The sequence below is a fragment of the Podarcis raffonei genome, chromosome 2, assembly GCF_027172205.1.
Source record: "Podarcis raffonei isolate rPodRaf1 chromosome 2, rPodRaf1.pri, whole genome shotgun sequence".
NCBI lineage: Eukaryota > Metazoa > Chordata > Lepidosauria > Squamata > Lacertidae > Podarcis > Podarcis raffonei.
Window position 1 is genome coordinate 83,498,489 of NC_070603.1, and position 12,414 is coordinate 83,510,902.

At 41.6% G+C, this 12,414-nt stretch overlaps 1 protein-coding gene across 9 annotated transcripts in view; it reads right to left on the reverse strand.

Annotated features, from left to right (window-relative positions):
* The window catches only part of TASOR (transcription activation suppressor), a 70,545-nt gene extending 59,932 nt beyond the window's left edge, over positions 1 to 10,613 (reverse strand). For 6 of the 9 annotated variants that reach the window (XR_008329032.1, XR_008329031.1, XR_008329030.1 and 3 more), the window contains exons 1-6: positions 10,151 to 10,613; positions 5,558 to 5,703; positions 4,928 to 5,020; positions 2,762 to 2,834; positions 1,191 to 1,282; positions 480 to 638 (exon numbers count right to left, since the gene is read on the reverse strand). Coding sequence is in view for 5 of the 9 variants with exons in the window: in XM_053377852.1 (XP_053233827.1) it covers positions 480 to 638; positions 1,191 to 1,282; positions 2,762 to 2,834; positions 4,928 to 5,020; positions 5,558 to 5,703; positions 10,151 to 10,502 (915 nt within the window). In the remaining 4 variants the exon portion in view is untranslated. The remainder of the gene's footprint in view (positions 1 to 479; positions 639 to 1,190; positions 1,283 to 2,761; positions 2,835 to 4,927; positions 5,021 to 5,557; positions 5,704 to 10,150) is intronic. The other 3 variants (XM_053377850.1, XM_053377849.1, XM_053377848.1) reach the window with 1 other exon arrangement.
* Positions 10,614 to 12,414: the final 1,801 nt, after the last annotated feature.

A 12,414-nucleotide genomic window follows, 5' to 3' on the forward strand; every position in this document is an offset into this window, starting at 1 on the left:
ATTCAAAATGTTAGGCAGCATTCGACCTGTAACAGCCTGTATACTGGAAAGGATTACAGTGGTACCTCGGGTTAAATACTTAATTCGTTCCGGAGGTCCGCACCTAACCTGAAACTGTTCTTAACCTGAAGCACTACTTTAGCTAATGGGGCCTCCTGCTGCTGCTGCGCCACCGGAGCACAATTTCTGTTCTCATCCTGAAGCAAAGTTCTTAACCTGAAGTACTATTTCTGGGTTAGCGGAGTCTGTAACCTGAAGCGTATGTAACCTGAAGCGTATGTAACCCGAGGTACCACTGTATAGGAAAGAAAGAAAGAGTTTTGAGCTATAAGGTGGTAGGCCCAGGATTTTATGTTAGGATTTTTTAAAACTGAGAAGTACCACTGTATACTGGAGTTGTTTCATAAGAACTACAAACCTGACAGCAAGCACATAAATATTTGTATGCAGCTATGTTCATATAACTGTCATTCTCTTACCTGTGTGAGCTCATATGCTCTGTAACGTAGGAAGGAACGGATTTTGTCTGCATTCTTTAAAACATGGCATTCATGCTTTGGTGTAGGGTCTAATCCACTTTTAACAGTTGAGTCAACTGATTTCACTGCTAGGTTACTGTATACTGCCTTCATTTTTCCCTAAAAGAGTCAGAAAAATCCCCATCAGCAAAGTGCCAAGTATAATGCACACAGCAAACATAAGAAGTCATACCATTTTATATTCAATGAATTCACATATAAAGTAGCCAGATATTTATTGTTCACTCACTCCAGCTACTCTAAATGTTGGTAGTCGTTAGAAAAATCTGCAGTTGCCATTAACTCCATCAACAAACCAGACACACTTTTCAGTTCTGAAAATGACTTTTGCAACTGTTAGCAAATTTTAAAAATTTAAATACTGCAACATAAGGAGTGGCTCTGATTGATACAGAAAAATGCTCTATTTGAAGTGCTTCATGTCAGGAAATTGCTGTATTAAGAAACATATTATTACATTTTATTTATTTTGTAAGATTTTTTCACTTGCCCACACCATAAGATCCCAGAGCAGGATACAGGAATAGAAAATACAAACATAAGCACAAATAAAATGATTACAATTATAAAATACATCCTTGGGAATGATTTAAGATATGGGCATACAACGTTAATGAACTGTGAGTGAATTGAAAAACAGCTTAAACTTACTTTTATTACTTTAAAAATAATAATATCACCCACTGCTCTAGCCTCCAGAGGATTGGCTTGCAATAAATCAGCATACCTAGAAAGATATACACCTGGAGAATGTGAAGAGAACAAATGTCAAGGTAAGGTTCAACATTTATGGTGTTTCCTAGTGATGCACAAGAGAATGCCTAGTACTATAAAATGTATTTTCCAGATCTTATTTTAACTTTCCATTAAACTACTGAAACCATTTCTATCTGAAAGGACAAAACTAATGCACATCAAACAGAAGTGCAAATATTTAACCATCTCTGATGATATATAACTTTTAAAAAGATTGAGAATTCTGTGTGGTCTATTGTTACAGCAAACACAAGGATAACCAAATAGTAATCTTTATATTTTAGAAGCCCAACAAGAGTTTTAAAATTATATCTTCCTATATACATAGAAATGTAATGCTGTTGTCATGTTGCCAAAAGGTGGCCACACCAGCTCTAGCATAACGAACAGCAGCCAGGTGAGAGAGGAAGTAGCCTTGTGAAGTACCTGCCCCCCTTCTTTAAAAGAGATTGGGGCAACCTCTAGGGGTGATTGACAAGATTGGCATTCTTTGTCGAGAAAGAGCATGTCTTTGCAATAATTTTCAACATCAAAAACATTTGTTTACATCATGACCACACGCTGTAAATTCAGGTTTTCTAAACCTAGTTTTTCCACCCAAAAAAAAATTTATAAAAAAATTTAGGCATTTATAAAATCTTTTGAGTGCTGGTGTATTTTTTTCTGAAATCCTCATCATTTTATTGAGTTCTGTGTAAAATTTCAAAGAGATCTGATCATTGGTTAGGGAGAGAAAAAACAAAATGTACACAAGGGCATCATGTGCCGAGGGTCTCAAGAGGGACAGACAACGCAGATTTAATGAAACTTTGAAGTGCTATAACATTAAAACCGTTTGAGATAGAGGGGGGGAAATTAAGGGGGTTTCTTTCAACCATAAGGGAAGGGTGTACAGCAAGTTTCATCAAAATCGGAGATAGTGGGTGACAAAACTCGTTTTTTGCGTTGATTCAATGTGGAATGACCCTTATATTTATACTGCGGTACTGGCTCAATCAAGCGCCAATCTCTACATATGAGCTGTCCCCACTCATCAAAGCAGGAAACTATTTTTGCCCATTCCTTCAGGCCACTGTACTTCCTGAAGGGCTGGAGGACACTCCAAAACAGTGTGCGAGAGTGCAGCATAGTTGTTGGGTTGAAGCTGGATTTCACATACTGGTTAGAAATTATGGGTGCATTCAACATAGAGCTAAGTAAGGTAAGTTTGTACAGATTGAGGTCTGCTTGAATCAAAACTTTCCCCTCTTCTACTCATGCGCCCCTTCACCCTGTTCTAGGGATTCTCCTCATACTCAAGAACAGATTTAGAGGGTACAAGGAGCATGTGGGACGAAAGTTTTGTTGCACAGGTAGATCTCATTCCTTGTAAACAGTTGAATCCTGACCCATGAATCAACACTCATCTGAATCTCTCTACTATTCTTTAAGGCATAAATTCCATGAAAACAAAAAATGCTATTTACCTAGGGAAGGGTTGCCAAGAACTGTTATCTTGGAATGGCCCACCTGCAAGCCATTTTCACATATGTTTTGCACCTAAAAATAAGCATTTAGTTAGCAATATTAGAGCACAGACTTGGCAATAAATATCAACAATATTGTTCAAACTTCAGTTAAATGCTAATCTTACACTGTGCATTTTGATGGTGATGCTTCTGACACTGGTTAGATAAGCTTGTGCAATGGCACGTAATGTTCACAAACATTCCAAATGCTCAGTGAGCAAAGACTTTCACTGTTTGCTGACAAACTCTTGAATGCGAAGTGCATAACAAACAGCCCTTATCCTGCTCTAAGATAGGAGTGGGATTTGTCTTGCATAGAATCCCTCACCCTAGATCCAAACTTGGACATGGAGAGGGGAGCAGAGGATTGTTCCTGATCTCATGCTGTATTTCAAAGGTCAGTAAAGCGGTAAGACTCAAACTCTAGGAACCACATTTTTGGACTCTGATGATAGCAGGCAGATCTTTAACATACTAAAACAACAGACGTTGTTAATAACAACACAGTTTTAAAAGTGGTATCCAGGTCAATTTAATTAGTAGCCAACAGTATAGTTTCCACAGCAAAAAACTGTTGTATAATTAAAATATTTAGAAGAAAAAGCAGACAACTTTAAACTATATATAATTATACCTCTTTAATTATATATTTATACCTCCACCCACTATTTATAACATACACATAGTTCCAAAATGTTATCTACATAATTACCTGACAATTATAGTATCAAAGCACTAAAGTTTAATATAAATCCCACATCATAGAAGAATATTAAATAAATACATCTTTAAAAATTTTAGTGCTAACATTGTTAGAAAAATATCATATTATTCTCCACAGTGGAACATTTCTATATTTGTCAATGTCATTTTAAAAATTCATAAAATCACTAGAGCCAACTATTTCAGAAACACTCTTATATTTTGTTAGCCTTCTCTTCCTTGTACAAATTTTTTTGAGTTTAATCATTTCTGCAACCTTCCATATCTTTTCCAGCCATTCTTGCCACAGGTGGAGTACTATTCATCTAAATTTCTGTGCCATCAATACTCATGATGTTATTAACAAGCTTCACTCTATTTTTTGTCCTACCAAAATTGTCATAAGATGGAAATGAACATTTTGATGAATAAATCAAGATATTTACAATCATTATAAACCTTTAGGCGCCAGGCAAAAATGTTCCTCTTTAACCATGCCTTTGGTTGACTGACATCCAATGGCCTTTTAAAATATGTTCGGGAAGGGAGGATTATGGGGTCATTTTTGTTTTAGTTTTTATTATTTTTGTTTTTAATATTGTGATTCTATCTTGTGGACTGCTCAGAAACCTGCAGGTATAGGGTGGTATACCAATGTAATAAATAATAGCAATAATAATAATTTCACTCTCTCTATATGTAAACACACACACAGAAAAGCATACACACCACTTTACTTGGAATGACTTTATCATTCAATCGTTCCACCAAATATCATACTATCATCTTTTGCTCTAAAGTATTAATCTTAACTATCCATATTCCACCCTCTCTAAAATGGTAATTTCCACTGCATAATCATCATTTAATTCATAGCCAAGCACAGCTTTCAAATACTCAGGTTTAGCGTACTCACTCTGCACAGCACACTAGTCAACTATTTCTAGTAGCATTTTCCTACTATGAAGTAAACCAAAAATAACCTTCTACCATACTGTTCAATTGGTTGTACAGTCAATTGCTGGGAGACAATCAGCAGTATGACTTCTCAAGGGTAATCAATCTAGAACCTAAATCTAGGCAGTCCATTATGTGCATTTCACAATTCAACAGAAGCATAATAGCGTCAGCTGGAAGGTTTCCCCCACAAAATATGGGTTGTATCCAAGTAAGTCTCCCTGTCAGACTATGGAATTTCCCCTTCTTTTCCTCCCACTGCACACAGCCTCAGTCCTGTTCTGGGGATTCTCCAAACCCTCCAAAACATATCCTTGCCAGGAGACAGGGCACATGCAGGGAGAGAAAAGAGGAGAAGTTCCATTGAGCAAGCAGACATCCTCGCATTATTAGGACAGTTGCACACTCTGTCTCCTTCAGCATCATTATGCTTCATAGTTATTTTAAAGAAATAAAAATTCTTACCATGTCACGGTCAACCTTTAGAAATGCAAATGTTTCCTCTAGCTCTTTTTCCGATCTGCCATCCTGCTTCAGTTCTCTTCGTTTCTCTATGAACTTTCAAAAGACAAAATTCTAATAGCAACAGAAACTAGCATACATTATAATTTAATGACTTTGTATGATCTATGATTTCAAAAATCTAAATTCTACAGAAAGGTAAACAAATTAACCAGAAAAGTCAAAATGTGAACTAAACACTGAATGCAGTTTATATATAAATTGTTTATTTATACATGGTAGAATGACAAGAGGCTGTGCAAAATACAGTAGGCAACCACAGATGTAACAGACATAAGGTTCACAAGTGTAAAGAAAACAGCTTGGATCCAAAGACTGCATGAGCACAAAGCCACTCATGCAACAGTTATATATTCTAATATAAATTTGTACGTTTTATCAATGTAAACTGCTTTGAAACTCTTTTAAAAGTCAAAAGGCAGGATCATAAATAAATTAAATATGTCTCACCCCTTCTTGTCCCTCCCTCCCACAAAAGCTTCTTTGCAACTTAACTGAGTTTTGTTCATATTAATACGAACACGTTTTTGTGTACTTCAGGTACTATTTCATGTATGAATATTTGGTACTCACCTCTTTTTCCAACAGTTCACTATGAACCAAACTGGCTTTTTTGTAGGTGAAATTGTCCTTTGAATGGTTTTCCATATATGATGAATGCAAAATGTTCACAATCTCTTGAAATTCACGAGATCCTGCTGTTACTGGCTGAAAAAGAGCTACAGAGAAAGAAAACAAGTATCTCAAAATCTGTGTGTCTTGCTATTAAATCCTGTGTGTCTTGCAATTAAATGCTACTGTGTTACTGCAGGCAATCCTCATTTTGCAAGGGGGTTCTGTTCCAGATCAATGCATGTGTCAGCAAAGCACGCATAAGCCCTCTCAGACCCACCCCTTTTCATGACATCTTTATGATGTTTTGGGACTACTTCCAGATTTGGCACCATGCACATGTGTGCGATTGTGTGTCATTCGGACACACCCAAACCAGGAGTTGACTGTAGTTCATTTTATGAAACCATGCACAGCTAAGAGTGGAGAATTCTCTGTCAGAGAGTCTTTAAAGGTACAGAAAAGCATTAGAGCATAGAACAGAGATAAAATCAAATAAATTCCTTTTTCTTTTCCACAGGATAAAGCTGCAAATTTAATAAGAAATTTTAGTTGCTCAATTTCTTTAGAAGTTCCATTTTTCCAGGTCTAAATGGGTAGTTTGTATTACCTACAGCTTTTCTTGAAAGACCACTTACAGAATACTTAACATTTCGTAGGTAGAATGCATTAACTATAGTAGAATTTTCATATTCAGTGATAAACCTCTAGCATGAAAAACCTCTACCCAATTTTCAGCATTTGCCTCCTTTTCCAGTACCCCTCCATACTCCAATCCACATTATTCTTCCAAGGGATGGGGAGGAAAATATTGAAAGCTGAGAACTTATAAATTAAGGATCTTTCAGTCTTCCAACCATTATTTCTTAAGGAAATTTAGAACAGAGTGTGAAGATACCTGAATTAAAGGCACACATTTTTTTGCTCAGGGGTCTCTATTCCAGATGTTTTGAGACTACAATTCCCATCATCCCTGACCACTGGTCCTTGTTAGCTAGTGTTGATGGGAGTTGCAGTCCCAAGACATCTGGAGGGCCGAGTTTGCCTATGCCTGCTCTGTTCTTTGAGCAGCAATTTCAGCTAATGAGAAAATGCAGCTTTCCCCTGATTATGGCTTTGCATGCATGTTCAAAGGTAGGGAATCAATGTTGTGTAGGAGTGCTAAAAGTCCATCACCCTTGATGAGTTATTTTCACCCTGTTTTCTTCCAGTGAATACTTCACTTCTTCACTCTTCAACTGTCCCTCCACTCGCTCTTTCATGTTGCCACATACCTGACAATCAACCCTCTTTACCTTCAGAGAAAGGAAGTGGCACAACTCTGTATTGTATGTTTGTTTTTGCCTACAGCCTGTACTTAATAAGCAGAGAACATAACCATGAGTCCCAGTCTGAATGATCTACTAAACCAAACTTTGGCTTAACTGAGTGTGGTGGAGCAGTAAGAAGGATGTGGAGGAGAAAAGTGCCACATTATTATTATTTGGGGGGCGGGGAGTGCAGGATTGCTGAACAGGGAAATGACAAAAATGGCTTTCTTGACAATTCCGTTAGCAGAAGCCTTACCACAGTTTGGATGCCTTGTTGGCTGCAACTCATTAGGAACTTGTAGCAGAAAGTGATGTGCTGGCTTTTATTTAAAACTGGAGTCATTTTTTTTTTAAAAAAAATTTCAATCTTCACTGAAACTGACTCCTTACAAAGGGAAGACAGGCACAATAGCAATGTAATGGAGCTCAGTGACTTTTTATATGGTTTTGCTCTATATGAATGAATACAGAAAATAATGTGCCGTATGAACCAGAAAGACAACACACAGACCAGGAATTACAGACCAGGTCTCAAGAAATGCAGACTACAACCAAGCAGAAAGAATAGGACCTGAATGGCAAATACAGAATTCTCCTGGATTCCATCAGGACTCTCCTACTTTTCAGTTCACCTATATTTTATGCAAGAACCTTGCTTGTTATATTCCAGTCGGCCATAAGAAGCTTCCTTATACCAAGTCAAGCTCTTTGTTCATCTAGCCCAATATCATCTGCTATTGACTAGCAGAACTGCTGTGCCTCAAAGCTACCTGACCCCCCCCCCGCCCAAAATACAACAACCTGTAAATTGAACCTGGAACTTTCTGCATACAAAGCAAAGTGCTCAATCACTGTGCTAAGAGACAAATAGACTTCTGTTTCAGTAGTTTCTATACTGAGACCAAGAGTTTTACTTCATCTGTAAGGTATGATAATACTATTCAAACCTTTATATTTCCTTCACAGAAAGACAGTATTGTTAAGCTAGTTCCCAAACCTAGAACAAAATAGAATTCCAAACAATTGCTGCAACCTCTTGACAAATCCTTCCTGCACATAGAATACTGCTAGAAGCGTATTAATAATTTAATTTCCTTAAAGTAGACAGCATAGAACTGCTACAAGAGTTCCAAACTCAAAAGATAGCACTTCTGAAGAGTGGTCAATATATGAAACTTGGTAAAGGGTAATTATGTTAAAATGGTCTAATGTGTCAACTTTCAGATTAAGAAGGCCCTCATATTTCAACTCTTTCATGGTCTGCTCTAGTTAATTCCTCGAGGGGGGGAGATCTCTTTCAATTAGTGGTAAGAAGGTCTCCATGGAATTATGACTCGCCACAAATAATCTTGGGAAAAGGCTAATTACATAATCCTTCTATTAGTTCCTTCATTGCTTTGCTCTTTTTGAGTCAAATGTTTTCTACAATTCTCTGGACAGTATGGTTCCCACGATATCATATTCCACCTCGTTTATTAAGCCTATGCTGCTGTCTAAGACGACACCCAGAGCAGGAATTTCTTCTATTTTTCAGGTTAAATTAAGTTTTTAAAATTCTATCTTTATTAAGTTTGTGGAACACCTTGGCTTCCAGTAGGTATATCAATATTGTGTTCACACATGATCAGGACTGAAATAACTGCACCTTATACACAGTAACTATTCAGGTATCATGGACAGAAGAGCATAAGAGTGCTCAAGAGATCATTCAGAATTACTGGAGCAATGCAAAACAATCGGAATGATTTGCAAGAGGCTCCTTAAGAATTGTAACTGCACTAGGAAGTTCCAAAATGAGCAATAAATTCATGAGTAAATTTAGACAGAATTTACCATTGTGAGGCATGGAGTCAGGGTAGGACCACGGAGGCCAAAGTTCAAATTTCCACTGAGCTATGAAGTTCACTAGGTGACCATAGGCCATTCACTGTCTCAGCCAAACCTACTTCACAGGGTTGCTGTGAGGGTAAAATGGTGAGAAGAACCATATATACCACCTGCAACAGTGTGCAATGCAGTGCAAAGGGCACGTGAGTCCATCACACTCATGTTGCCATGTTAAAGCTATCTTTAGGAACCTAGTGGTTAATGTATCACTTCACATTTTATTAAAAATGTACTATGCAACAAAGGCCTAGAACCAGATACTTTGGCAGCAGTTGCATCTCTTCTAACTTAACATTTTTGGTTCACACTGTATCCTAGAAATGCTCATAAGAACATCGGACACTGTTCATTGTCTTGGGTCTATATAGTATTCTTTTGATCACAAATTTAGACAAACCTAGGCCATGTGCCATCAAATAATTAGGAAAGTTCTTCAACCTTCTAGGACGCTTGAGTCTTCTTCAACTGCAGACTATAGCTGTAACCTACAGGAAGGTGCCAAACCAACCTACCTTGACCTTCTTGTTACAAAATACCTTTTATGTTTGCATTGCTCAAGTTAAACTCTTCTTGAAGGATGTAAAGTGTGAAGTACACTAATGGCAGCCTCTTGAAAAAGATTAAAAGAATGAGAGCATTTTTGAAGGAAATGATCCAAAGGAGGTTCATTAACGAAAAGCTAGCTGAAGAGAAACAAGAAGGAAGCGTTTTTGCCACAAAGGGCAAACGTTTAGATGCTGCATATACAGAAGATCAGTCGAACCAAGGGGACTAGCGAAGCAGCAACAGCGCTACCTCGCCAGGGCACGAGATGCTGGCATCCGCTTCCCTCCTACAATGCGGGGGCTTTCATCAGGGGCGGAAAAAGATAACTTCGCCGAAGTAAGCGCCCCCCAGCCAGCCTACCCTGCAGGAGGGAAGATGCTCCTCTCTCCTCTGCTGCAGAGCGCGCAAAGTCGGCGAGCCATTTTCCCGCGTGCCCTTCCAGAGAACCATCTTCTCTGCGAGCTGGCGCGGATGATGCCCACACCCCCCCTTCGGCCAAAAAAAACCACCACACCCGTATCCAGCCTCTTCTAAAGCGGCCATCTCAAAACAAAACGAGTTGGGGGTTTTTTGGGGGGGTATTTGTTTTCCAAACGCCTCTCTCTCTCTCTCCCCACCCCCACCCTCCACCTTCGGAAGGGGAGAATAAGGTTCTCTCATCCGTGCCAACCACCTTAAGTGCGGCTGCGAGAGGCTCCTCGCATTCAGCTGTGTCGCGAATGTGGCTACGTGGAGCGAGAAGCGGGAGAAGGGAGGAATTGGGGCTGGAGGGAGGGTTGGGGGGAGGAGGGATGCAATGTGAGGGAACCACCTTTCTTTTCTTTGCTCTTCCTGGGGATCTGAAAGTTTTTCTTAAGGGGCATGTTGTCTTCTGGGGCTCTGGTTAGCCCGTCGCTATACTGGGGCTGCTGCTCGGGGGCCTCGGGGCCGCTGCCCTTGCGGTGGTCCCCGCGCGGGGATCCCCTGCCCTCGCCGGCGGCCCCGAACGGCGCCTCCTCGTCGCTCCTGCTCCTCTCAGGGCGGCCGCCATTTTGTGTGGAGTTCTCCGCGTCGGCGGCTGCAGCTCGGTTCTCCCCGCCGGAGAGGCCGCTGCTGTTCTCCGCCCGCTGAGGCTGCTCTGGCACTCGCTCGCCGCCGCCGCTCATGGCCGCGGCCTCCGCCATGAAGCCGCCCGCACCGCTACACCGCGCTGGCGATCTTTGTCCCGCCAATGAGCCGCCCCTTCCTCAAAGCCATGCACAACTCCGCCGCCACTGCCGCCGCCCCCTCCCATACAAAGCACGGACACTCCTCCTTCCTCTCTCCCTCCCCTTCGTTCTAACATGGCGGTGGGGCGTCAGGAAAGAGGAGGAGCTTGTTCCCCTTCACTTGCAGCCAACCGGTGCACAGCGCCGCCGCTTATAAATGCGCGAGGGCCCGCCCTTGGGCTTGCTGCGAAAATGGCCGAAGGGCCTCCAGGAGTGTGTTGAGATGGAGCCCTCAGGCGTCTTTCGAGGCGCCCTTGACTCAGCGTTACATTCTGTACGGTGCACAAGCAAAAACATGTATTCAATTTCTTCCCTTTCCCTCCTCCTACCAGCCGGAATATGATGGCCCGGCCTTCCTTGGTGAGGAAGAACGGCGCCTTTTCCGGGGCTCCATGCTTTTAAAAGCAAGACTACACGCACACAAAGTTGTCTTCCTCGCTATCCTGCACAGGACGGGACACCCGCCGTCTTGCCCACTACTGTCGGATATGAAGCATCTTTCAATGAAGTTTTGCTTTTTTGTGCTTATTATTAAGAACTGTAACAGGAAATGGTAGCATTTCGGTTTTTCCTTCCACACAGCCCTTTTCCTGCAGAAGGGAAAAGGAAACACAAGGGATGTGCCCTTGCTCTGCTGGTTCAACTCCCTAGCCTAGGGTAAAACATGTTTTCTCTTCAAGCAAATTGCTACAAACGTAAAGCTTATCAAAATGCTCAGGAAGATCTGCATTGCATACAAAATATCTCAAAGTAGTTGTCCTCACGCTTTTAGAATATGCCTCCCTTTTTATTTTTTTCCCCATGTAAAACTCAGTATTTCTTGAAATAATTATGGTAGGAGAATGGAATCAAAACACCCTAAAAACATAGCTTCAAATTTATATTTTTACAAATCAAGATGCATTGTTGAAAATATTTTAAAGAATTTTTTTATGTTTTGAACTCTAATCCCCTGTCCCAGTGTGCTTTTAGATACTACATATCTTACTTAACAAAACATTAATTAATTCATTAATTCATTTAGAGTGCATTTTTTGTTCATTTCCACTTACTGGATTTCTAGTTCACAAAATGCCTAAAGGTAATTATAATTCCACTGCTCCCTCAGCAGTGGCGTAGCGTGGGGGGTGCCAGGGGTGCCGGCCGCACCGGGCGCAACATCTGGGGGGGCGCAAGTCCAGAGGGCCCAGCCGCGTCGTGCCCTCGGCCCGCCCCTATTGTCAGAGCGGCCGGCCAGCCTCCGCCTGCTCCTACCTTGCCCACCCGAGGACTGCGGCAGCGCCCGCCCCCGTGGCCACCTACCCTCGTCTCGCCCATTGGCTTGCCTCCCTCGGCCCCGCCTCTCTCCGATGGCCGCGGGGGTGTCCTGCTCGGCACCGGCGCCTTTTTTCAGGAAGTAGGGAGGCTGGACGGGGAGGTGGGGTCGGAAGCGGGCAGAGAAGGAGGGGAGCTCGTAGCCAAAAGGGCTGCGCCGGCCGGCAAAGGGCCGGGGAAAGTTTGGAGAGGAGAAACGCACCGTCATGATTTCCTGGTGGAAGCGGCAGGATTAGGGATGGCGAAGCGTAATTACGTACGAATTTCGCTGGGTGAGAGCTTCGGGGATCGATCGGCGGAAATGGGAATCAATTGGAATATGAGAAAGAGAGAGAGAGAGGGACCATCATTCATAGGCATAGATTTGTAGGGTTAGGGGGCGCAAATCCACGGGTTAGGGGGCGCAAATTACTTGCCTTGCCCCAGGTGCTGACAACCCACGCTACGCCGCTGTCCCTCAGCACCTCTCCTGGCCCCAAACCAACAGTTAGGCTGGATGGTTGAAGGCAGGAGT